We start from the raw sequence: 24,441 nt of genomic DNA on the forward strand, positions 1-24,441 counted from the left end.
CTCGTCTCTCGGTTTCCGGGGCGCTCTTCTTTAGGCTTATCTTAAAAGTTAACTTGCATCTCAGAGTCTTAGAGTCTTCAACTTATATTAATATTCAACATAGGTCTCCTCCCTCAGCTAGACAGGAAGTTCCTGAAGAACAGAAATTGTTCTGCTTTTCAGTATCCTCTTCAGCGTGAAGCACAGAGCCTTCCACTTCGGGAGGTGCTAAATAGTTCTTGGTTGATGTGCCGTGCTAAGAGGTTGATTCCCCTCTTAAAGGGAAGGCTTCTCTCTCCTCAGCTCCCTAGATTCCGCCCACCCATCAAGGCCTCCTTCAGCCTCGCCTCCTCCATGAAGCTGCCCAATGAAACTGATTTCTTCCTTCTCTTCTACCTTCCTTCCCCATGGTTCCCACTATCTTGTCATACTTTGCCTTAGAGCTTCTAGACTTTTAGCGAAGGCAAAGCCAAGGGAGAATGCACACGCAGTCCCCTCACTTCCTCCAGTACTCATTTTACAGGTATATTCTTTTCTCGCTAGACCAGGAGAACTCCAGGCTACACTAAGGGTCTTTTTCACAAGGAGGAAGCCAAGGTTTGAGGTAGCCAAATACTGGTATTTCAACCATCAGGACTCTGGACAGCTTTTCATAGGGGTTCTGTCTCCCGTGGCTTCATGCCGGAAAACATCAGGGCGAAAACAAAAATAAACACTAGAGTACAATGAGCTACCACCTCAGGCCTGTTAGAATGGCTAGGTATCAAAATAAGTGTTGGCGAGGAGGTGGAGAAAAGGGAACCCATGTGCACTGTTGGTGGGAATGTAAATTGGTGCAGCCACTGTGGAAAACAGAGTAGAGGTTTCTGAGAAAATTTTAAATAGAACTACCCTAGGGGTACCTGGGTGGCTCAGTTGGTTGAGTGGTCCCACTCTTGATTTCGGCTCAGGTCGTGATCTCAGTTTGTGGGACGGAGCCCTGCATTGGGCTCTGGGTCGTGTGGAGCCTGCTTGGGATTCTCTCTCTCCCTCTCTCTCTCTCTCTCTCTCAAATAAATAAACTTAAATATATATATATATATTTATATATATATTTATATATATATAAATATATATATATATTTATACACACACACACACATATATATGTGTATATATATAATTATATATTTTTATATATAACATATATATTAAATATATATTTATATATTATATATTTTTATATATTTATAAATAAAATAAATATATATTTTATATATTTATATATACTTACATATTTTTATATATATAATATATATATATATGAAAAAATAGAACTACTTTATGGTCCAGCAATGCCACTTCTGGGTATTTATCCAAAGCAAATGAAAACACTAACTGCACGCTCCCATCCACTGCAGCATTATTTACAATAGCCAAAACATGGAAACAACATAAGTGTTTATCAATGGATGAATGGATAACAAAAATGTGGTCTGTATATACACACACAAAGGAGTATTACTCCTCCATAAAAAAGAAGGAAATCCTGCCATTTGCCACATGGATGGACCTCAAGGGCATTATGCTAAATGAAGTAAGTCAGACTGAGAAAGACAAATACTGTATGATCTCACTTATACGTGGAATGAGAGAACAGATTGGTGGTTGCCAGAGGCAGAGGGTAGTGGAGGGTAATAGGTGAAGGTGTCCAAAAGGTACAAACTTCTAGTTATAAATAAGTCCTGGTGATAGAAGGTATAGCATGGTGACTGTAGTTAATAATGGTGTATTTGCAAGTTACTAAGAGAGTAGCTTTTAAAAGTTCTCATCACAAGAAAAAAAATTTTTTAAGTATGTGTGGTGATGTCAGACTTATTTCGGTGATCATTTTGCAATACATATAAATATCGAATCACTAGGTTATAGTGAAATTATTATATACATAATTAATTATATATTAATTAATATATTGAAATTAATACAACGTTATAGGCTAAATATATCTAAGTTTGAAAAAAATTTTTTAAATAAATGAGGAAAAAAAAACTTATTTTAAGGGAGGCAGGTATAAGGGAGGAAGGGCTGGAGGACCTCGGTTTCAAGCCCAGTTCCGTGCTTTTCCTAGCTGTGTGAGGCCTGACCACTGTCCCAGACCTTGCCAGGCCTCTGCCACCATGTCTCGACAGTAAGGGAGACCACCCGTGATCTCCAAGGTATTTCCTAGGTCTGCAGTTGCAAGCTCTAGCCTTGCCTATGAGCTGTACTGTTAGAGACAAATTGAGTCAAAAGAACTTTCTCCCTCTCTGGTCATTAGCTGGTAGGGGTACTCTACAATCTTGTCTGATCCTTCAGCCCATTCTCTTATCAGGCATTTCATTCAATGTTTATTTTTTGAGAGAGAGAGAGAGAAGCAGGAGAGGGGCAGAGAGAGAGAGGGGAGACACAGACTCTGAAGCAGGCTCCAGGCTCTGAGCTGTCAGCACAGAACCCAATGCGGGCCTCGAACTCATGAACTGTGAGATCGTGACCTGAGCCAAAGTCAACACTCAACTGACTGAGCCACCCAGGCTCCGTCAGGCATTTCATTCAATGGACATAAAAATGAGAACGTCACAGGGCAAAGCCTGACTGAACCATTGAAAAGATGCCCACTCCCTGTCCGTGTTACGACTGTTGAACTTGGGTGATGGATTTATGGAGGTTCTTTACACTATTCTGTTTACTTTCATATAGGTTTGCTATCTTCCATACTAAAAAGCTAAAATAATTTAAACCCACCTAATTCCACCCTTTCATGTACTAACTAGATACTCACTTTCTAGATGGATCTCATGAACCACCTCCTCCCCCCAAAAAGATACCGAATCTTTTTTTTTTAAAGGAACTACATCTGGAAATTATAAGGATTCACCGCACCTTGTAAACAGAGGCATGAGGGCCTGGGTGGCTCAGTCGCTAAGCATCTGACTTCGGCCCAGGTCATGATCTCATGGTCTGTGAGTTCGAGCCCCGCTCTGGGTGAGCACAAGCCCCACTTCGGGTTAGCCCCCTTTTCTCTTTCTCTCCCTCTCTCTCTCTCCCCCATCTCTCTCTTTCCCTCCAGGGATTCTCTCTCTCTCTCTCTCTCTCTCTCTCTCTCTCTCTCTCTCTCTCTGCCCCTTGCTCACTTGCACCCACTCTCTCTGTCTCTCAAAAAACAAACACAACAAAACAAAACAAAACAGAGGCGTGAAGAAACAAAGGCAGAGTGCGATGTTTGGGGGCAGCCGTGCAGCGCTGAGCCTCCTGCAGGCACCAGCTCCGTCACTTTGTAACCGCATCAGCTAGGAAAGGACGGCTACCAGATCCTTGTCTGCTGGAGTGCATTGTTGCCAGGCCTAAAGAAGACCATCTGTGCCTCCAAAGCACTTGGTCCACATGTAACCCCCCCCACATACACAGTTAAAGCATCATTACGTTTGTTGTTGCAGGTGCAGGGCTACAAGAACAGTGGTTCTCAAGCTTTAGGAGGCATAAGAGAGTGCACAGCCTTACCACCGAGATTCTGGTTTGGTGGGTCTAAGAGGAGGCCCAGAAGTCTGCCGCCTCATCAGTCACACAGGTGTGCCTCGTGTAGATAGTCCACACCTCGAGAGGCCCAAAGGAACAGTCTGGAAGAAGCAGCAGGGACAGCAGAGGGGACCAAAGTGCTGCAGATGCTGCTTGGGAAGAAAATCAATCTCTCCAGAGAATCAAAAATGTCCAGGGTAGGGAATGGGGTGTCAGTGTCTTTAAACTACCAAATGGGACTGGGAATGATACGAAGGAGGAAAGCAGTTAAAGGGGAAACTCCATTGTCCCCGCCTTTTCCGGCTCATGCCCTGTTCTTCATGTACATGCTCATATCTTATTTTTATTTTCTAAATTTTGCCCAGAAAAGTCTCCTCAGAACTCACCTGTCCCGTCCTTCCCAGGGCATCATGCTAAACCTCCCTGTATTTCCAGGGGGAAATTTTTAGAACGTGAACTGGATCAAGCCACTTCCTAACTTAAAACTTCTGTAACTGCTCACTGCTCATAGGGAAAAATACACATCTCTAAAATTCCCATCAAGTCCTTTGTGTTCTGGCCCCTCCTGAATTCTTACCATACCATGAGCTGTATTTTCTCTCCTTCTCTGGCTCTCCAGGCACAACAGCCTTCCCTGCTCCTTCTAATGTGCCACAGGACCTTTGTGTGTGCCATTTCTCTGCCTGGGATAAAATGTTGCCTCTTCAAGGAAACTTACCCTCAATACACTAGACCAGAACAGTGTTCCCTTCTATACTCTCCTCCGTTCTCCTGGCTTTACAACAAAACATAGATCCAAATTTTATTTATATATGTATATGATTAGTGCCCATCTCCCCAACTGGACTATAAGCTTTGTAAAGATAGGGTCCGTATCGGATATGCATGTCATTGTATATCCAGTGCCATAATAAGTACAAGTATAAGTACATTATACTTGTTCTACTACCATAAGAAAAATGCCAAGTGCACTGTGCTCTGGAGAGACTTGTGAATAACACAGAGAAACAAGGCATAAGCTGGAGGGGTGCCTGGGTGGCTCAGTCAGTTAGGCAACCAACTTGATTTCAGTTCAGGTCATGATCTCACGGTTTGTGAGATCAATCCTTCCATCTGGCTCTGCACAGACAGCACAGAGCCTGACTGGGATTCTCTCTCCCTCTCTCTCAAAATAAATAAATAAACATTAAAAAAAAAAAAAAAAAAAGATACAAGCTGGAGACTTTGTGACGTAAATGACAGCCCAGAGTGAAATGGTGCACTTTCTCCTGGACGTGGGTAACTGAGAATCTTCTCCATTATCACAAGAACAGTGGTCACCAGACACAAGATCTCAGGCTCTCTTAAAAAAAAAAAAAAAAAAAAAAAAAAAAAAAAGCATCTGTCCAGGACTGTCCCCAGAGGATGATGAGAATGTGACTTACCCCTCAGGGAACGTGGGGGCTGGAAAAGAGGCCAGAAATGACTGAGGACCAACCTTCTCAGTGCCCTTCCTGTCATCTCCCTGGAAATGTATCTTTGTCCCTCAGTAGCAGGACTCAGAGAGAGCAGGGAGGAGAAGGTCACAGACAGAAACGATCTTCCTCCCTCCTATCTGGAGCCACAGAAACAGGCAAGCTCAGGTTATCTTTGTGCACGCTTCTTTTCCCCAGAGAAGAGTGGGGGGCGGGGGGAGGTAGGGCAGGCGGGAAGATTTAGAACAGTCAATTCAGAAAACAGGGTGGTTTTCTGCTGGGTCATCAGACCCAGCCCATTCAAGGGCTGCAAAATGAGCTGAAGTTTAGGTTCTCACTAGGCTACTGAGTCCCATCAATTACACCACGTGGAAAAAACTTTGGACAGTTAAAAATAACATAGGGGTCTGGTGTTTGGAAGATCTGGAGTGTGGAATGCCAGCTTGTCAAGTACAGAGTGCTGCCTACCAAAAGCGTGTGCTAGGAACATGCATACATGCACCCACTGGGATGGAAGGGCCACAGAAGCGAAAGGCGCCCACCCCGGCAAGAGTGCACAGGCCAACTCTTAACGCCACCCACTTTGGTCCGAAGGACTTCCAAGCCCTCTTCCAGCTGTGGAAGGGGTGGAGCTCACCCAGGAAGGAAGCACCTTCCTCCCCCTTGGAGGAGGCAGAAGAGGCTGGAAACCAGGAGTTCAGTCACCAGTCATGTCAGAGTCAGTTCACCCCTGTGTGTTGTTCTGCAGCATCTGGGACATTCTTTTTCTTTCTCAGAAGGACCCAATAGCAGTACCGAGTAAGTAGCATGCAATAATCCGAACTCCTGGGCAAGACATCCTATAGATAAACCTGTCTCGAAGTCTCCTAGCACATTTCTTCTAATAGTAAAAAATAATAATCATAATGCCATAGAGTTCTAGAACTTCTTTGTTCTAAGGAAATCAGAGGCTCTCTTACTTATTATCTCATTTTCCTTAAGATGTCAATGTGGGGAGAAAAAATCAGCTGGTACATCTTTCCATTTTATGGATAGGAAAACAGGGTCCCTGCAGGGACGCCTGGGTGGCTGAATCGGTTAAGCGTCTGACTTCGGCTCAGGTCACGATCTCACAGCTCATGGGTTTGAGCCCCGTGTCGGGCTCTGTGCTGACAGCTCAGAGCCTGAAGCCTGCTTCGGATTCTCTGTCTCCCTCTCTCTGGTCACGCTCTGTCTCTCTCTCTCTCTCAAAAATAAATAAACATTTTTTAAAAAATTTTTTAAAGAAAAACAGGGTCCCTGTGAACATCCAGTTAGAAGGTAAATATGTGCCAACTCTTCTCCTTCTTTTTTTTTTTAATGTTTATTTATTTACTTTTGAGAGAGAGAGAAATAGAGTGTGAGCAGGAGAGGGGCAGAGAGAGAGTGAGACAGAATCTGAAGCAGGCTCCAGGCTCCGAGCTATCAGCACAGAGCCCGATGCGGGGCTCAAACCCACGGACCATGAGATCATGACCTGAGCCGAAGTCGGACACTTAACTGACTGAGCCACCCAGGCGCCCCTGTGCCAACTCTCCTAAGCACTTGACATATATTAACTTATTCAATTCTTCCAACAACCCTCTGAAGACAGAAACTATCATTCCTACTTTACAGATGAGGAAACCGAGGCACAGAGGGGTTAGGAATCCTGCCTGCGGGTCTTGGATTTGAACCCCGACTCTCTAGCCCCAGCGCCTGCATTTAAGGTATAGGCCACATAGCCCCTGCTTGTCATACTGCTTCTCCCTGGGACAGAGTGTGTGAGCTGTCAGAGCCCAAGGCTCTAAGGAACCTTGAGGACCGGGCTTGATGCCCCACCTCCCCCTGAAAGCTAGCTCCCTGGGCCCCAGGCCTTCCTGCAGGGGGGAGTAGGCAACATGTAGGTGGGCACTTGAATGGGTAACAGGGGTGCCCGTGTGCCTGGGTGGCCATGGGGAAGCACCATCTACAGAACAAACTCCCTCAGTCCTCCCAGAAGGAAACACTGTCTTAGAGACCTGCAGTCTCCCTCCCCCGATTTGAACCACTAAACGAATCCTCGAGGCACGGGGCTTTGACTGCGCTACAAGGGTCAGCATTTATGTTTTCCTCCCTCGACTGGATTTGTATATTGTATTTATACCATTTATGGGTTATCGTTGTTGTTTTGAAAGAAAGGGCATGGTGATTGAAGGATACAAAGGGGGAGAGAGTTTTAGATCTACCACTTGGACAGGCTTCCCCCTACAGTCCTGCCCTACTAAGCAAATCTGCCCATGAGTGGGCCAGGGCAGTCCTATGCCTGACAAAATAGGGGGCTCACACTAGTGAAGGCCCCCCAGAGTGTCCTCGGCACCCCACCCCTCGGGGAAGTACCCTGAAAAGGACCCAGAACGTATTACCAAGGAAACCAAGAAGGAGGATTCAGTTCAACTTTAGCCAGGGGGCCCCTGGAGGTGGGCGATGCTTCCTGCTGAGGGACTCAGGAGGACAACGCAGCCTCCCCCTGGAGGCCCCCTTGGCCTCCAAAGTTTCCAAGTACTTCCCAAGAATTGGCTGCCAAAATGGGACTCCACTCAGAACAACGTGGCCCCGGGCGAGTTCCCATTTTTACCTTCTGTTCAGGGACCACCTTCCCCCTCCCAACCACCCAAACAGACCCACTTGCTACCCTCCACACACGCCTGCCCACCTGGCCTTTCTTCCCGGAGAGAGGAAGGGGATTCTCTAAGGAATTACTCAAACACTTCCCGGATCTCCGTTCACTTTCCTTTCGTGCCTGTCTTTCTCCACCTCACCCTCCGCTGCTCCTCTGAGCCTGACCAGATCCACTGTCCTTCCATACTCAGCTCAAAGCCACCTCCTCCCTGAAACCTTCTCTGACACCCCAACCACAGGACGCTCTTTCTCTTTTCTGATTTCACAGACCCCTCAGGGGCTGGACCGCTCATTTAGTGCAGAGTAACCTCACACCCCGTGTTTCTTCTCACCCGGTTTGCTGTGTGCAAGCTTTGACCTTTTCCTCCTGCCCCCTGCCCGCTCCCACATTCACGAGACTGAGTGTGCCCTCCTGGTGACAGAGCAAAAACTCTTCCCTTCTTTTTATGCCCCTTCAGTGCTTTTTGATCAAGGTGCAATGCAGAAGGAGAGGAAAAAGATGTCAACAGGGCAAGGACGAGGGAGACAAGAGGTCAGAAGGAAGCCTGGGCTGGAGATGCAAACCTTGATATTAGGCGTTGCATGGATTATTCCTCTCTTTGGGGCTCAGAGAACGCTGGGGAGGCTGAGGTCTGAGTCAAGAAATGAAATAAGAAGTAGAAAGCCAAAGGAAAATAAAAGGGTAACCAGTTGGCTTTTCTTTCCTGGGGATTTCAAAAGCTACAATACAGCCTGGAGGAGAGATGCCAGGAAGTGGCCCGAGTCTGCCCGATCTGGGTCTTGGAGAAAGGTGGGGACATTTCAGGGCTTTTATATTGTCCAGACCAGTTCATCTGGGTTGAAAAGGAGACAGAAACTCCAGGCAACACTGGGCAATAATAAAGATTGTTGCATCAGTCAGAGCACCTTTTGTTCTGTATTTCTCAGGAAACTGAACCCATTCCAGGCAGGTATTGGGTACTGGGGGGCAAATGATTGCCAGAAGAAGGACCCACACTGTTGGGTCCTCTCCGTTTGGCAGGTCACCAAATAATAGAGGAAGAATGCCTACTGCTCAAAGGGTAGCAAGAGCTAGCTCGGTCTCGGAAGGTTCAGCCCCACGACCCAGCCAGGCTCCATCCCTCCTCTGATGCTGACTGGGATCTAGGGCCCTGGGATGGCAAACAATGCCCCCTGGTGTGCTTTGGACCAGGGAACTATGGGAACTTGCCCAATTTCACAGAACTCGATAGATTAGTGTTCATCTCAGCTACCCTGTGCATAACTGACCTAAAACTGAATGATCCAAACCTGTTCCCCATCCCCCAGAGATGTGTGTAATTAGATAAAATGAGGACAGAATATGTATAAGTATCTGTTATACTGGGATGGCTGCCCAGAAAGGAAATGAGCACCCGCAACCTGACGGCCCCGGGTGTGCCCTCTGTACTGTAGGGCCGCACACCGGGACCGAGGGACAGTTACTTTGAGAGTAAGTGCCAGTGCAGTATGACCTTTCCGAGTTGACAAACACTTTTGTACAACTCTGCTCCTGCAACCTATATTTTGTGCACCATCAGCATTTTCTCCTGCTCTCTGCATTGAGGGATGTCTAATGGATCAGAATCGGAATGAAAACGTGACTCGAGTAGCCCATCACCACCTCTGGTCTTTACCTTACTCCTGACCCAGAACCAGCCCTCTCCCGGGTGGTACTTTCTTCCAAATAGCCCCAACAATGAATGATTTGAAGCATGGAGGATATAATGATTTGAAGCAGTAAGAGGGTATACAAAAGTTACAGTGATATTTTTCTCTCTCTCGGTATGAAAAATGAAGGCCCCCCGCACGATCCCCAGGACATCATTTTTTTTTTTTGTCTCACTGTCAAGAGAATCTATCTGCATTGAACACAGTTGGGGCAATGAGTCATAGGGAAAGTTATATCTATGTCGTGGTTGGTACTATGAAAGTACACAAAAGGCATTGTCTCAAAGGATATATATCTGAAAACAGTGACTGAGCCATAGCTGTCTCCAGAACTCAATAGGACAGGTCCCGGCGTTGGGTTAAACCATTATAGCACTCTCGCCGTCTGCTCTCTATCTTAAAAACTCATGAAAAGTCCTCAGGTATAAATAAGGCTAAAGGAAATCCCATACGTAGCTGAACACATAGTAGACACCCAAGAAAAATGTGGCTGAGTTATCAGTGGCAATTCACCAGCCCTGGGTTACTTAGTCCCTGAAGGAGAGAGAGCAAAGTAAAAAGACTTGTCTTTACTTCCCAAGACCAAAGAGGGTCTTAGAGCCACAAAAATGAAGCGGTAAAGAAACAAGAGGCTAGAATAAATGACACTGACATTTGTCATGGCCGTACATTCCACACTCAAGCGAGGCCAAGCTTGTGCCTGTTTCCCAACTCCTGAAACTGAAGAATTTGGGGAAAGGAATTCTGCTGCCTCTTCCAAATGCCTGCAGTCGAGGGAGAGAATGAGAAACACGTCAACTCTGAAGGGCCGGAAGTGAATTAGGGAGGAAGAGCACTATGTCTGCTTGCAGGTTTCATTTACTTCGTTATTCCACACATATTTATTAAATGCCTGCTCTGCTAGATCCTCGGATGAGAAAGGTACAAGCAACCACCATCCCAGCCTTCCAGGGCCTTATTCCAACTAACGAGAGTCAAGAATTTCCACGGCCATGAAAGAAGAGTGTGCGTGGGACGATGGGGCTGAGGCAGGTGTGGTCAATTCTACCTGAGGGATCGCAAGGACTTCACTGGAGAGAGGGGGGGGGGCCTCCGAAGTACCCCGGGGTTCAGCAGGCAGGTGTTCATGGAGTGCACATGGGGCAAGGTGGGGCTGGAGGAGCCACAGCAGTTCAGCGAGACTGTAGGGGAGTCTGAGGGGCACCATCTCTCCGAGGGGGATACAGAATCCACATCAGAACTCACAAGTTCACCCTCACTCCACATTCTGAGGTCCCTAACCTGGAGCCCATGGGCGTCTGGGGCATCCACTGATGGGCTCCTCAAAATCTGTGGACCCGACTGTGGACCAAAATCTGTGAACACAGATGTTCACGCCTACATGCATTTTTTTCTGGGAAAAGACAATCCACAACTTTCATAGGATTCAGAAGGGTCTTTGGTCACCAAGGAAAGGTGAAGAAGCACATTGAGAAGCCTGAACACCACACCGCGGTGTAGAAGCCACTGTTTGCTGTGTCTGCATCCCACATGTAGTTTAGTAATCTGACGTCATGGTTTTCAGAACGAGCAGAGCTAAAAGGATGAGGGCAAGGAGATGGGAAGAAATCACAATTTTCATCACCAAAACAAATATCTGTGTACTGACTGTGTGCCAGGCACTGGCTAGATTTTAAAAACCATTACCTCTTTCCATAAAGACATGTGGAAATATGTCTTCTCAACCTCCTATTCCTGAAGCCAGGATTACAAAGCCAGGTCCCTAAATGAGAATACAAGTCACCTAGGGCAGTTTACTGCAATCCCCAGATCAGGCTCAAACTTTAGTTGGTAGTTGCCTAGCAACAGGTGACCCTGAAGACACATCGCCAAACCAAGATGCCAAAAAGGCATTTGTGCGGACAAGCTGGTTCTGAAAAAGAGCCCCCATGCAAGTCTGTCCGCCAGGTCTCTCTGGGACTGCTGGGGGAAGGTGTAGACCTTGCAGCCAAAAGGAGGCTGGAAGGCAGAGCAGGGAAGGTGCGCAAACGGGCGGTGCGTTTTCCCACATTGGGAAGTGGGCACAAGAACACGGAACTGAGGGGTGAGGGAGAAGGCGGCCTGAGTAGAGAAGGCAATTGGCGCCCCTGAACGTCCTCTTTCAGACCAGACCTGCTCTTCCTCTTCCCAGCCGTACCTACAGACACAGAAAGTGGCACAAGATCTGACTCGCACCTATATCCAGCACTGCCCTAAAGTCATCACCAGACCTCCGACTACAGCTAACTGGGGACCCCAGGAAGCAGTTTTTATCCAACTCTCCAAGGCGGCTCCCTCCCTTACAGAGATAGCAAGCACGAAAGAGCCAAGGAGATCTTACTTTCTCAAATTCGGATTTGTTTTCTTTTTAATGGGAAGCTCAGAAATTCCTGCAGCTGATTCAGGTGAGCCTGGGATTCCTAAGACAAAGGTTCTCACCCAAACCATCACACAGGCCAACAACGCCCGCACCTCTCCCCCGTGCAGGTGTAGAAAGCTCGGGAAGACGGGGCCTTCTTCAGAACCCGTCGTCGTCTCTCCTCCAGAAAGGTCTTGGGGGCTGTGGGAAGGGGCAAATAAATCCATCAGTCTGGAAGAGATTCGGGAAGAACAAATGCGGAAGTCAAACAACAACAAATAAAGCGGATATAAATCCAGATAAAATATTAAAATCATTAAAGGGCTGCTGCTCCCTGAAGATTGGGAAAAATGAAGAGAGTTAATTAAAAGCAATCTCCATGCACTGCTGAGCCAGCCGGCCCTGATAAATCAACAGCTGGGGCTGCTGTGGAGGGCAGTCAAGGGGCTTGGGGGGTGGGGGGCTACCCGGGAGGGGGACTGCTGCAGAAACAGCAGTGACGTCAAATTGAACACAGCAACTTAAGTTTCCTGTCTATTAAATATTTTATGGCCACTGAATAAACTTGTTCTTCGATGGGGAGAATACGATCAGTGAACCAAGAGGGAGGAAGATAGGGATGAAGAGGTATTGCTTGTTTGATTCAAAACCTACTTGGAACTGTGATGTCAGCATCTCTGATCTTGCCCCAAATGCAGAGGCTTTTGCTTTTTGTTCTCTACCTGATCTGCACAGGTAGATGCGTCTTCTCAAATCTCTCTACAAAAACCCTGGGTGATGTTTGTTTAGGGGACTGAGGGAGGTGGTGCAAAGTCAGAGAAAGGAATAGAGAGAGGAGAGATAGAAAAGACCTTGCTGACTTTTAGTACCAAAAAAGAAGAAAAGGAGGAGGAGGAGGAGGAGGAGGAGGAGGAGGAGGAGGAGGAGGAGGAGGAGAAAAAAAGACTCTTAGCACAAAATTAAAATGTCAACAAAAATGGTGAGAACTTTCTTTTTTCTTGCTTGCTTTCTCCCCCCCCCCCTTTCTTTCTCTACTTCCTTCCTTCCCCCTTTTTTCTGCAGCCCGGTAAAGTTTTTGTTCTTCATTTAAAACCAAAAACAGCTCAGAATTTTTGGGCTCAATCTAAGTAAAAAACCAGCAATTTTCAAAGTGTTACAAGAACTGCCCTTCTCTATTCTAAGGGAACCCTCCAGCTCTTCCTTGATGGAAATATAATCAAGAGAAATGATTGGGGAAAAGTGTTTTTTCTCCTCCATAGAATTGGGATTGGAAGGGGAGTGTGTGCATGGGGAAACATAAGGAATTATGCATTTGGATATGCATTTTAATTAGGTGGACAGAAGCAGCCGCCTGTTAATTTTTCTTGCTTGTTTCCACTTAGCATTCATCACAGGCAGAACCACCATAGAGCGCTCCCACGATAATAGATGGTTCTGCATTGGCTAAGTCCTCAGGGAAAATAATTAGCAGGAGAGAATATATTCTCTCCACTCCCACTACCCCATCCACCCTGCCCTCCCCCATCCCAGCACCACATTGCCTCCCGCCCCACCCCCCCACTGGACAGTGGTTTCCCTAGGAGAAGCCTAGGGGAGCAGTCAGCCTCCTGGCTCACAGGCACTTAACTTTGTCCTGCCAAAGAACCACAGCCTGGAAGGAGAAACAGACTGGAGGCCTTCCTTGGAGTGAAGGCTCCTAGATGCAGGGAGGGGGGCTATCTGCTGCTTAGTTAGTTCTGAGGGACAGCCTGGCAGTCAGTGCTGGCCAGCACAGGATGAAGAAAGCCCCAAAGAGGGTGAGACAGTTCTCACTGAGCTCAACTGGCAGCAAGCAAAGACAAGTAAAGAGTTGTTATTTGAGGATAATGGAAGTCCAGATGACGTTTTTCACTTAATTTGCTTTTATAAAGTAAAGGAATGTTGTAGGGTTGCAGCAAGCTTGTATCTGAAGGCTGGCAATCAAGATGGAAGTCTCTTGAGTTTTGAGCCCCGCCGTGATGCGCTCCATAGTCTACTTTTGTATACAGAATCAATTCGGGCAGCTGATCTCCTGTGTCAACAGCACAACCTCCTCGATGCCCAGCAGATAGAAGCTCCAGCCCCTCCACCACTGCTCCTCTCTTCCCAGAGTCGTCTTAATAGAAGGGGGAATCAGAGACGGCAAGATGACCAATGCCAAAGTTCCAGGAAAGCACTCTCCTCTGTCCTCTGAGCTTCTGTTTCCTCTGATTTTGCAGGTGGACTCAGTTCAGGGCTGACAACGGGGAAATGAAATGAGGGCTTCCCCTGAGCTCATATTCTCACCTATTTCAAACCCAGACAATGGGAAAAATCCCAATGAGATCCTAGGGCTATTTACACACAGCTGGATGAGTGAGGCTTTGCATTTCCTGAGAAACAATGATTAGGCTTGATGTGTAATGCCATACTCATTTCATTTATTTTGGTTTTAATATACTAAAATAATGTTCAATATGTGAGGTATTGTTGACTCTGAGAAGGCCTCAGTCAGCTAATGGAAACTGTGTTCTCCCAGTAACACCTCCCATTTGCACTTTGCACCTTTGGAAATGTTTTCACATCCATTATTTCATTCAGGCACCTTGGGGGCTAAGCAGAGCTGGGTGCAGGGGAAAGGAGGAGAAAGGAGACACAGGCTTTTCTCACTGAAGGAAATGATAGGTCTGATTTACTAACTTTTGCCTTTTAAGCTGTCCCATCCCCCTTGGCCCCCTGTTGCCAGGATGAAACCTCCATCCTGCCCAGGAAACAAACCAAACGTTCAGTCCAAGACTCACCAGGGAACTACAGCTCTTTGCCCCTCACAAACCCAAACCCTGCTTGACACCCCACATGCCCTCAAGGGGGGGTGGAGACAAGGGAACGGCGATCCTTGTGGCTGGGGATGAAAGAAGTGAGTCTTTGGGTTCTCAGAGGATTTAAGCAACCCCCCCCCAAAAAAAAAATAATGCTATCTACAGGGGGGGCGAGGATAAGGAGGTTGAACTTCACAATACTATTAGCATTTGTCCCTAAGTTTATAAGGCGGGGGTTTACCATTTAGAAACGTAGTCCCTGAATTTTAAAGAGTCTAAAAATGAAGGGGCCTAGGCGTATCCCCAAGAGAATTGAAAGCAGGGATTCGGACAGCTACCTATACACCCACCTTCATATCAGCATTACTCATGATAGCTTAAAGATGGACACAACCTAAGGGTCCCTCACTGGATGAGTAGATAAACAAAATGTGGTATGTACCTACAATGGAATATTATTCGGCCATTAAAAGGAAGGAAATTCTGGCACAGGCTACAACATAGATGAACCTTGAGGACGTTATGTTAAGTGAAATAAACCAGTCACAAAAGGACAAATATTGTATGATTCCACTTACATGAGGTGCTCAGAATAGGGAAATTCATAGAGACAGAAAGCAGAATGGTTGTTACCAGGGACTGGGGGGGGGGGAGGAGATGGGAGTTATTGTTTAATAGGTACACAGCTTCTGCTTGGGATGATGAAAAATTCTGGAGATGGTTAGTATCAATGGTTGCACAACATTATGAATTTACTTAATGCCACTGAATTGCACACTTTAAAACGGCTAGAATGGCACATTTACGAGTTACGAATGTTACATATACATGTTATGTATGTTTGACCACAATTAGAAAAAAATTAAGGGGCTGCCTCTGTCTGCTGGAGGTCAGGGTGACCATTTTGGTTTTTCTTTCATTTTGCCTAAGAATCGCAATTTTGGCTTCTATGAATTCTCTGATGGGTTTTGCAACCCCCTCTTCCTCATTTAGGCTTGGAGAAAATAATTGCCAAGGGAGTTTCCAATCAAAGGAAAGCCTGATAATAACACCCTCAGAGGAATCTGGGATATTCTGGAGGCATGTCACTGAAGGAGAGGCAGTGAATTCTAATTTAGACGCTGCTAATACCCACTTGGGTACAGCAGGCCTCTGTATATCTGCTAATCACCTCCATTCCCTCAGCAGTAACACGGGGTATGCTAGAGGAAGCTCAGTGAGACATCAGTACAGGTCCACTTCTTCAACTCTCTAATCCGACTGGTATCTGCAGCTGCCCAAATGGAAATGAAGTAAGCACTTTATTTCCATGTTAATTGGGATGGGTGTCATAGGGGAGGAGAGGACAGGTCCAGAGAGATTGTGGATAAATGAAATCCAGAGGAGAAAAATCTTTTGTTTGGTTTCCCCCTCTCCCTCCGCACATTTAAAGAAAAGAAAGGGGAAAAAAAGATTGATGTTCCCAGCAATTCCAGTCTTTTCCACCACCAAAAACTTGATCTGAGTACTTAATGAAGAGCAAAATAAGCCAATTAGTCTTCCCACTTCTCTCCCCTTTCTCCATCCTCTGGTCAGGGTGCTAAGGAGGGGAGAATCAGAAGAAAAGCCCACCTTCTAAATGGCCCATCACCTGGTCCTCAGCTTTAGGCCCTGAGAAGGGAGAGGAGTGCCATCCCGGTTAGAATCCCAAGTGGTAGCTCCATGTGGCAGGACTGGACCCGAGAAGATGAAACTAATGAAGAGTCTCCCAGTCTTAACAAATCCCCTTTAGAAACGCACTTCGAAAACAAGGAAGAATTGGAACTCTGGCCCCTAACTGTTCTCCCTGTCCTAACTGACCATAGTGAGAGCCACCAAGTTTTTAACTGAAAGGAATTTGGGCAATCAAGGTGCATCACCCTCATCTTAATGACAAGGGATTTGCAGTTCGGAGAAGTTCTGTGTCCAAGATTGAGTAGCAAGTTGGTGGTAAAACTGAGGCCAGAGCTCAAGGCGCTGGATTCCTCTCTCAGAGCTTTTTCTCTTCCGTTGCCCTGAAGTCCTCACAGCTACAAAGACCAGCCAGTGGTGAGAAATGAACGTGGAAAAGGAACAGAGTTTGAGACGCGGCCACACGGAGAACAGGTGGAAGGGAACTGCAAAACCTCTTCTGGTGGGCCTTCCAGTCACAATGAATACGAACAGCAGGTTTTCAAAGTGAATAACAGAAACGTGCTCATTTCACAGCAACCTGAGATGACCAGTCTCCGGATTCAGAGAGGGGAGAAGAGGGTGCAAAAGGGGGATTAGACATGTGTCATCATTGTTTCTCAGGCTCACAACCAAGGCAGGGGCGGGGAGGGAGGACTCACTGTGGGCTATTTGAACCCCATTATTAGGCACTCTGAGTCTAATCCCCTCGCCCCTCCCTGCTTCCAAACACGGCCCCTCTCAGCCCTCTCCAGGCTTCCCTCTTCCCTCGCCACCCCCCACACTACTCCTATTCACAAACGCGACCTAGAAATTCCCAACACAGTCTGCCCCTCTTTTCCCACCCACCCCCACCCAACACCTTCTAACCACTGCTTTTAAAACTCTGATGCAAATCACAGGCTTCAAAAACCTTCCTTGGGTGACAGTTTTACGATGCTAGCTCCATTCATCCATATGGTTTGACAGACTGTGAAACACTAGTAACCGGACCAATAAGAAAAACAAATTACAAAAACACCACAACACCTCATCTCTCCCCAGTCACTCACACAACTAAAGAAAACTTTGGAACTGGCAACAGATCATCATATCAGCCTCTCTCACTGTTAAACAATAGTCTTTTCAGAGTTCAGACCACACAGCAGTTTTATCCACTCACCTACTCCTTTCCCTTCCTGCCACCCCACCCCACCCCACCCCACCCCCAGGCCACTTTATCTTTCCTTGTTACATACCTGCATATTTGAAGATTATCTAAATCGAGGGTCATGCTTACATAGGCCCCAGCTGGAAAACGGTGGCTTCACAAAAACTATGTCAGTGGTTGTGGCATTTCTTGGCCAGGGGCTTGCCACATTTGGCTACGTTTCTGTCTTCTACTGACTTTCAGAACACTCAAAAACCACAAAAGTTACTTTGCTGAGGGTGGGACAATAAACAGACCTGGATTCTGGTGCCTTTTTATGACCCAGCCCCCACCACCACTATAATCAGCATGGCCTCTCTTTGAAAACAGAAACATCAGCCTCAGTTTCCTTTCTGTTGTTGGTGCAAAACAAAGCATGCTGACCGTAGCATTTTATGTTTTGCATTGATCTGAGCAGATGGCTCTGAAACAGCTTTAGACATTATGGTCTTTCTCAGATGCATCCAAATTCCAGCTACCTGCATGATTGCAAAAAGACAGAGGAAGCAGAGAAGTCTCCAATTAAGTGGCCTCTGAATCCCAGCCCACCTAAGGATCTAAGCAGCTCCCAACCTCCCAGCCATCTCTGGATGTCCCCAAGGTGGTCTGCAAGCCAGATAATTTTCAAAGGTTTACCCTGTGACAATGCCTCTACATGGGTTCTTGCAGAAATTAATATCCTTTATGGGTATCTCATCAAAACCAGACATTCTTCCTGATGAAAAATAATGTGCTAATAAAGTTTGGGGAATTCAGGGCTTTTTTTTTTTTTTTTTTTTTTTTTTTGATGGGCAACCAGAAGCAGATGGAGAAGGTGGTTCTTAGGCATTTGTTGGCTTAAAATATCTGAGGGTCCTTTTTCATAAGGGGCTAAAATAATGTCCATAAAAGGCTACAAGTTCACAAAGTCCCAACCTCCATATTCCCCACTTAGTACCTACCCACACACACGTTGCCCCACTCCAACAGAAAGAGCTAAGAGGAGATTAGAACCAGGAATGCAACTCCCCCCACCCTCTCTTCTCTGATATCTAAACTGAGTGCCACAGCAAGAGTGAGGTCTGGCTTATAAGTGGCCACAATTACACAACTTTCACAGGCACTGAAACCACTTTAGATTAGAATACAGTGTATCCAGATCACAGGCTGTATAAAGAGATGAAGATTTGAAGTCCGTCTACACACATGACCTGCTGTTTGACCTTGGCTAAGTAAGTATGTATTTACTTCTCTCAGAATTGTGTCCTTAATAAAAAAACAGAAATATAAACACACGCCTCCAAGGAAGGGGAACTCCTTACAAAAGAAAGTTTCAATACAATTATCTATCTGTATGTTCACAGTTATAAGCATGACAAAACAGTCTACTGGTCTCATTCTTTTTAAACAAATAGTTGAGGAAAAGCCCTATTGGTTTATACAGAATAATTAAATAACAATAATAACAGTTATTCTTTTCTAAGCAGGCAGTTATAATAATAGATACATATGTGCATAATCAAGTCTGGCAGAAGGTGGCAGACATTCCCAGTTAAGTGCATACAAACCAGGGTTTTGATAACTTAATAAAAGAGTAAGTTGTTTAAAGTGTTGATAGCAGATTTGGGGGAGGGTGGCTTACCTGAACTAGAATATGAAGTAAGATTAGAATTTATATGAAAAGCATTGTTTCCCAGATACGCAGAAATCAACCAGGATATATTATGTGACCGACTTACACACAGACCTTTATCAAATTCATAGTTATGTTACCTGAGTGGGTTTACTTGACTACATGGCCCTTATCTTGCTTGTACATGTAAGAAATGAGGGTTACTCGCACATCTAGGCTCAGACAATGTAGCTGCTAAATTAAATAACATGTACTACCCATTTACACATCATACAAATCTATCAGTGCTTTTAAATTCTATTTGTCCAGATGTGACCGCTTGGTTGTGGGGCCACCTGCCGTGTCCTCTTTGTGATCTGATCAGTCCAGGCGGCTCCTGTTTCTGCCTCTAACACCCTGTTGGGCAGTAATAAGATGTTAAAGGCGCCAACAGAGAGAAGCCAGGCTGTCAGCTTCAGAGAGAAAGGGGGTGAAGGGTACAAGGAGGAGGAATAAGAAAGGGAGTTGAGGGAAGATCAAAGAGGTAGGAAAAAAGCCAAACTGCTAAGAGAGGAGATGTGGCTCTAGGAGCTAGGGACCCTAAGGAAGACCCCAAAGCAATGAGATTCAAATTGTGCCATCCAGTTACCCAAGCTATTGAATTATTGAATGTCCCACATGGAAAAAGCCAGTATAATGAAGAATGGTCCATACTCAGGGTAGACAGAGCCCTACAGAGGTGTTGCATGAAACCTAAGCTTGTTTCTCCCCAGCACATTAACCTACCACCACTTTATTCCCCAATCCTAGAGGAAACCTTTGTGTGACCAGTTTCTGTAGAAGGCGTCGGTGTTGTTGGCTTTTTTTTTTTTTTTTTTTTTTTTTTTTTTAGGAAAGAGAGAGAGCCTGGGACGCACACAGAGAAAATGCTAATGTCGTTCAGCTCCGTTTCATTGTGAGGAGGGACACAAGAGGATAAAAACCTAGCTCTCCAAACCATTCTCCCTACTCCCCTCCTCCCAACGCCACCAACCATCCCTTTAGCTGGATGTGTTTCTGCGCTTTGTTCTAATTTATCCCATGCATAATTTATTTACGTGTGTATTGTTTCCCGATCAGCAACTTTTAAAAACAAATGAAATATAAAAGATGTTTTATTAAACAAGTTGTTTTTAAAAATAAAGACAGATGGTGTAGGTCTCCCAATAACAACGTGTGTGCTCCTGCCATAGGAGTTTAAAAACCGTCCGGAGTGCAGAAAGCTCGGCTGGGGGCGGGGGATGGGGGGTATTGTTTACACCTCCTTACCTCCAGGGAAAGGGGTCGAGATACAAAAAGGAGGGGCTAATTAAAAATGACCACTCAACTTCCACCTAGAAAAAGCAGCCAGGGGTGTTGTGTGCACGCTAGCGCGTGCGTGCGTGTGTGTGTGTGTGTGTGTGTGTGTGTGGTGACACAGAATTACAAAACATCTCATTGCAACCGTCTCTACACAAAGTACAAGTATAATAATTCAGAACTAATTCCACTAACCAGCCCGCTTCTCTGTCCCTTCCTCCACCTCTAACCCCACCCCACCCCAGACAACCTTGCCAAAAAGGCACCCTTCTGCAGTTCAAAAAACAAACAAACAAAAAAGCTGGAGCGAGCCGGGAAACCCTGGAGCGTAGAGATACTGCGCCTGCCCGCGCGTGAGCGGGCTCCAGGGTAACGAGGGTACCGCTTTCCCAGCAGGAAATAAACCTGGCGCACATGTGAAATAGATTCCTCTAACTTGAGTTTACCAGGTGGCCTCAGCCCGCCTGTGTGATTTCGGGGGGAAATGGGGAAACTGCAAATCAGCTGTGGGTTCAGTAGAAACTCACAGCATCAGCGGTGTGCCTTCGCGAGCCACCGGGAGCGAGGATGCGGCGAAGTTACGCCCATTTATTCTGCCATAAAACATTTTCTTTCTTGGGCGAAACGCCGTGGCGTTCAAGTGCAGTGTATCCGAGCTTGCGAGCGAGAACTAAAGCCGGGAGCTGCTCTGTGATCAACATCAGCTTCCAGTATCCTCTTAACTGCAGCTTTAATATATATATGTATATTTAGAACTCCGATACGGGGGACATTACTACCTTTTTCCCTGTTAGTGAGGGGAGATAAGCTGGTGCAAACACTTCCGATTCTCGTCGCGCGTTCCTTCGCGTAGGGAACCCCCGCTACGCCCCCCACCACCACCAGTGCGAATCTGCTTTTCAACTCCAGGAGGAGCCTGGGGTGCCAACGCGGTGCGCTGAGTTGAAAGAACCTGGACTGGCATCGGCCACACACCCGGGAGAATTCTGCATGAAACGCCCCCCACTCGCGCCTTCCCACCCCCCCCCCACTCCCTTCGCCCGCGGCTACCAGCCCAGCTGGGAAGTCCGGGTCCCAGCGGCGCGGACCCCGACCCACGTCGCGCAGCGATCGGCAGGGAGATCTCCTCTGCCAACATCATCGCCAATAGCACCCCTTTTAGAGCGACGCTAGTTTTCCGAAGCCTTCCCCGACTCCGCGATCGCGATCGGACTTGGCGGCTTAACAGTTCCACCGACTGGAAGGAAGGAGGGAAGGAAGGAAGGAAGCCAGGATGAAAAGGAGGGGGAAGGAAGGCAGGCAGGAATTGGCTGTCGGACCCAGGGACTGGTCCCCGCATGTCCTCGCCCAGCCCGCCCCCCTGCGTCCGGGATCTGGGCGTCCGCTCAAAGTCTCCCGGCGGCGGCCAGAGGCACCTGCCCCTCTCTCTGGCCGGGAGCAGAAGCCGCCGGCTCAGGCGGGGAGCCCCAAGCTGCCACTATACCCGCCTCGGCTTTTCACCCAGCGGAGGCGAGAACACCATTCATAAGACCTGCAGCTTCCCTGCCTCCAAATCAACCCCAAGTTAACCCGAGTCCTTAATTTACTACAGCCAGTTCGCCCACAAACACACACAGACACACCGGTGACCGCCCGGAGCGCCGTCACGCTCCGGGGGCTGCCCCAGCAGGAAAGCCCCGGGCAACCACCTGGGCCCCAGGGCTCCCGGGACCCACTGCTCCCCCTGCGGTCCTCCCAACTCCGGAAGGTTTGCACAAACTCCCCGCAAGCGATCGGAAGGCGTAGAGCGCCCTGCAAACTCCAGAGCTGCCACGGTCCGCTCGCCCCGGCGGACCAAGCAGCCGGGCAGGGGCTGCGGACTCAGGAGGCGCGGGGCTCAGCCAAGTGCACCCAGGCGGCCCCTGCCCGGCGCTCGCCCCCGGCTCGGCCGCCCCCCGCGCCGCGCTCGCCGCCCCGCGAGGCCGGGCACTCGGGGGACTGTGCTGTCCCCGAGCTGCCCACGACCCCCCTGTACAGCACTCGAGCGCCTGGCTCCTCTGCCGTTAACCCCTCTCGGCCAGTCCTCCAATTAAGCAGAACACAAATGTAACAATTTTCTTCTTGTTAATTGCATCTCTTGACATTTCTGCGCGTTGGGGGGAAAAAAAAAGAAGATGAAGAAGTAAGAGCTGAAAGAAAAGAGAAGCCCCGCCGCGGCTGCAGGCGCCTGCAAGCGCAGTGCATTGGCAGCGCTCAGCACGCGGAAGGCGCCTTTTTTTTCATATTGAAACCAGGCGGAATATGTACATTTTTTAGTCTTACTTACGCTTTCAGGGGGTTGTGAATGACAGTCGCCATTTTGCTACAATGTAACAGAATATTGTCTGTCTCAGAGTTCTAAAGGTTCGCTCAGGGGAAGCGGCGAGCCAATCAGAGCACGGGATACCGGCCCGCTGGCCAATTGGCGCTGCTGGTCGCCAGGTGGGCGGGGCCTGCACGTTGGTAGTTATTAGGGGAGCTGTCAAAGCCCAGAGGTCACTCCCTTTTGTAGAGCCCGAGAGCAAGCAGGTCTTAAAGGGGCAGTACCGCTCGAGCAGCTCCTGTTTGGATTTGGGAAAGTGGAGAAGCACCGGAGAGAGTTCTAGTTTGGTTTGAGTCCCTACTTTCTAAAGAATTGCAGAGAGTTTGCGCTCCTTGACAGAAATATTTAAGTACTGCCAACAAACCACTGAACCCCATTCATTAGCTTTTGGCTTTGCTGTAACGTTTTTAATCCCCCAAAGGGCAAATCTCCTTGTTCCCCTGCAAAAGTTGGAAGGCTGCCGTTTCGTCTAACAAATTACTACACGTGCCCAGCCGTCTGCTAATGCTCTGGGTCCTAAGGCTTGTTAACATTCTCATTCCCGTAGTGTTTTCTTTATCTCGGCCACCTTTCTCTCTTGGTTTCTTGGAACTGCTGCCGCCGTTCCTGGCGACTCCAGGACAGCAACTCCCCTCCTCCTGGAATGTCTCAATGTCAGGCTCGCTCCCTCCTACAGCCAGGGCTTCCGTTACGTAATGCGCGGTGGTCACTCTGCGCGGTTCCCCACTACCACCTCTTTTAATCTACAAACACCAGAAACTTCTGAAACGATCAGATTTCGGACGGCTGGGGAGCCAAGTGGGACCTGGCGCTCTGACCTTTAGGCTTAGGGATAGAGGAGGTTTAAGGAAACTTTTGGAAACGCTTCCTGCTACTAGGAAAGAGTAACTAGACAGAAGGTGTTGCCAGAGACTCTTTCGGGGAGTAGCACACGCGATTCTGGCGTCACCTTTCACTCCTTAGATACAAAGTGGAAAAAATTTGCCAATGAAAAATCCGGTATGACCCGAGGCGTTCAGAGTCGTGTCTGCCCCCAAGTCATTGTGAACTTCTCACTGGTGAACCCCCGACAAAATTGGGAGACTTCTGTGGAGCCAGGCTTCCACTGGGCATCCGGGAAGCTCCCGGTGGATGAAAACCCACTAAATCATGAATAGGGGCCTCGTTAGCATACAGAAATCTGGCTAACATCCCAAAGTTGTTTAATCAGGTCAAATAGCTAAAATAGAGGAGGAGGGGTAAAAGGGGGAGAGGAGATGCCAAACTGCCAGTTCTTCAGGGCTGTGCCCTCTCACTTCCTTTCTCAGTGGCAATAAATAAATAAATAGATAGATAGATAAATAAATAAATAAAGTTCCAGAACTTTCAGAGTTCAATTCCATACACTATTAGAGTTACAGAAAAACAGAACAGGGCTGACTGGGTATGTTTGTAAGGCTTGAAATTTTTAACTCCTTTTTTCTGCCTAGTTAATAGCATAGTCAAGTCCTATAGATTGCTTTGTAACTCCTTTGCATGGCATCTTGCCATTTGAAAAAAGTTACCCATTTTTCTAAAATTAAAGTTTGAAAAATCCTTTTCTTACTGATTTGTCAAGGGACTCGTTCAAAAACTAGTTGTTGGCCTGGAATGGGGTTTGACAACCTTAAAAAGCAAACACTGTATTCAACCTGCCCCAAGAACTATGATGAGTTTGAAGTATCAGCCAGAACTCCCACCATCCTCTTTGAGATATCAAAACCGCAGCAATTCAGATTGGAAGACAACAGCGTATTTTAATATATATATA

General features: G+C 47.2%; 1 protein-coding gene across 2 annotated transcripts in view; it reads right to left on the bottom strand.

The window, feature by feature from the left end:
* The window catches only part of DPF3 (double PHD fingers 3), a 293,080-nt gene that overhangs the window by 232,558 nt on the left and 36,081 nt on the right, over nucleotides 1-24,441 (bottom strand). Inside the window, exon 1 of one of the 2 annotated variants that reach the window (XM_053889561.1) lies at nucleotides 22,617-22,722. The exons of the other annotated variant lie outside the window; for it this stretch is intronic. Within the exon in view, the coding sequence (XP_053745536.1) occupies nucleotides 22,617-22,648 (32 nt within the window). The 5' untranslated portion in view covers nucleotides 22,649-22,722. Of the gene's footprint in view, nucleotides 1-22,616; nucleotides 22,723-24,441 lie in introns of those variants that run through there. 2 annotated transcript variants of the gene reach the window in all.

This window comes from Panthera pardus, unplaced genomic scaffold, assembly GCF_024362965.1.
Source record: "Panthera pardus isolate Hobbes unplaced genomic scaffold, ASM2436296v1 HiC_scaffold_24, whole genome shotgun sequence".
NCBI classification, from domain to species: domain Eukaryota; kingdom Metazoa; phylum Chordata; class Mammalia; order Carnivora; family Felidae; genus Panthera; species Panthera pardus.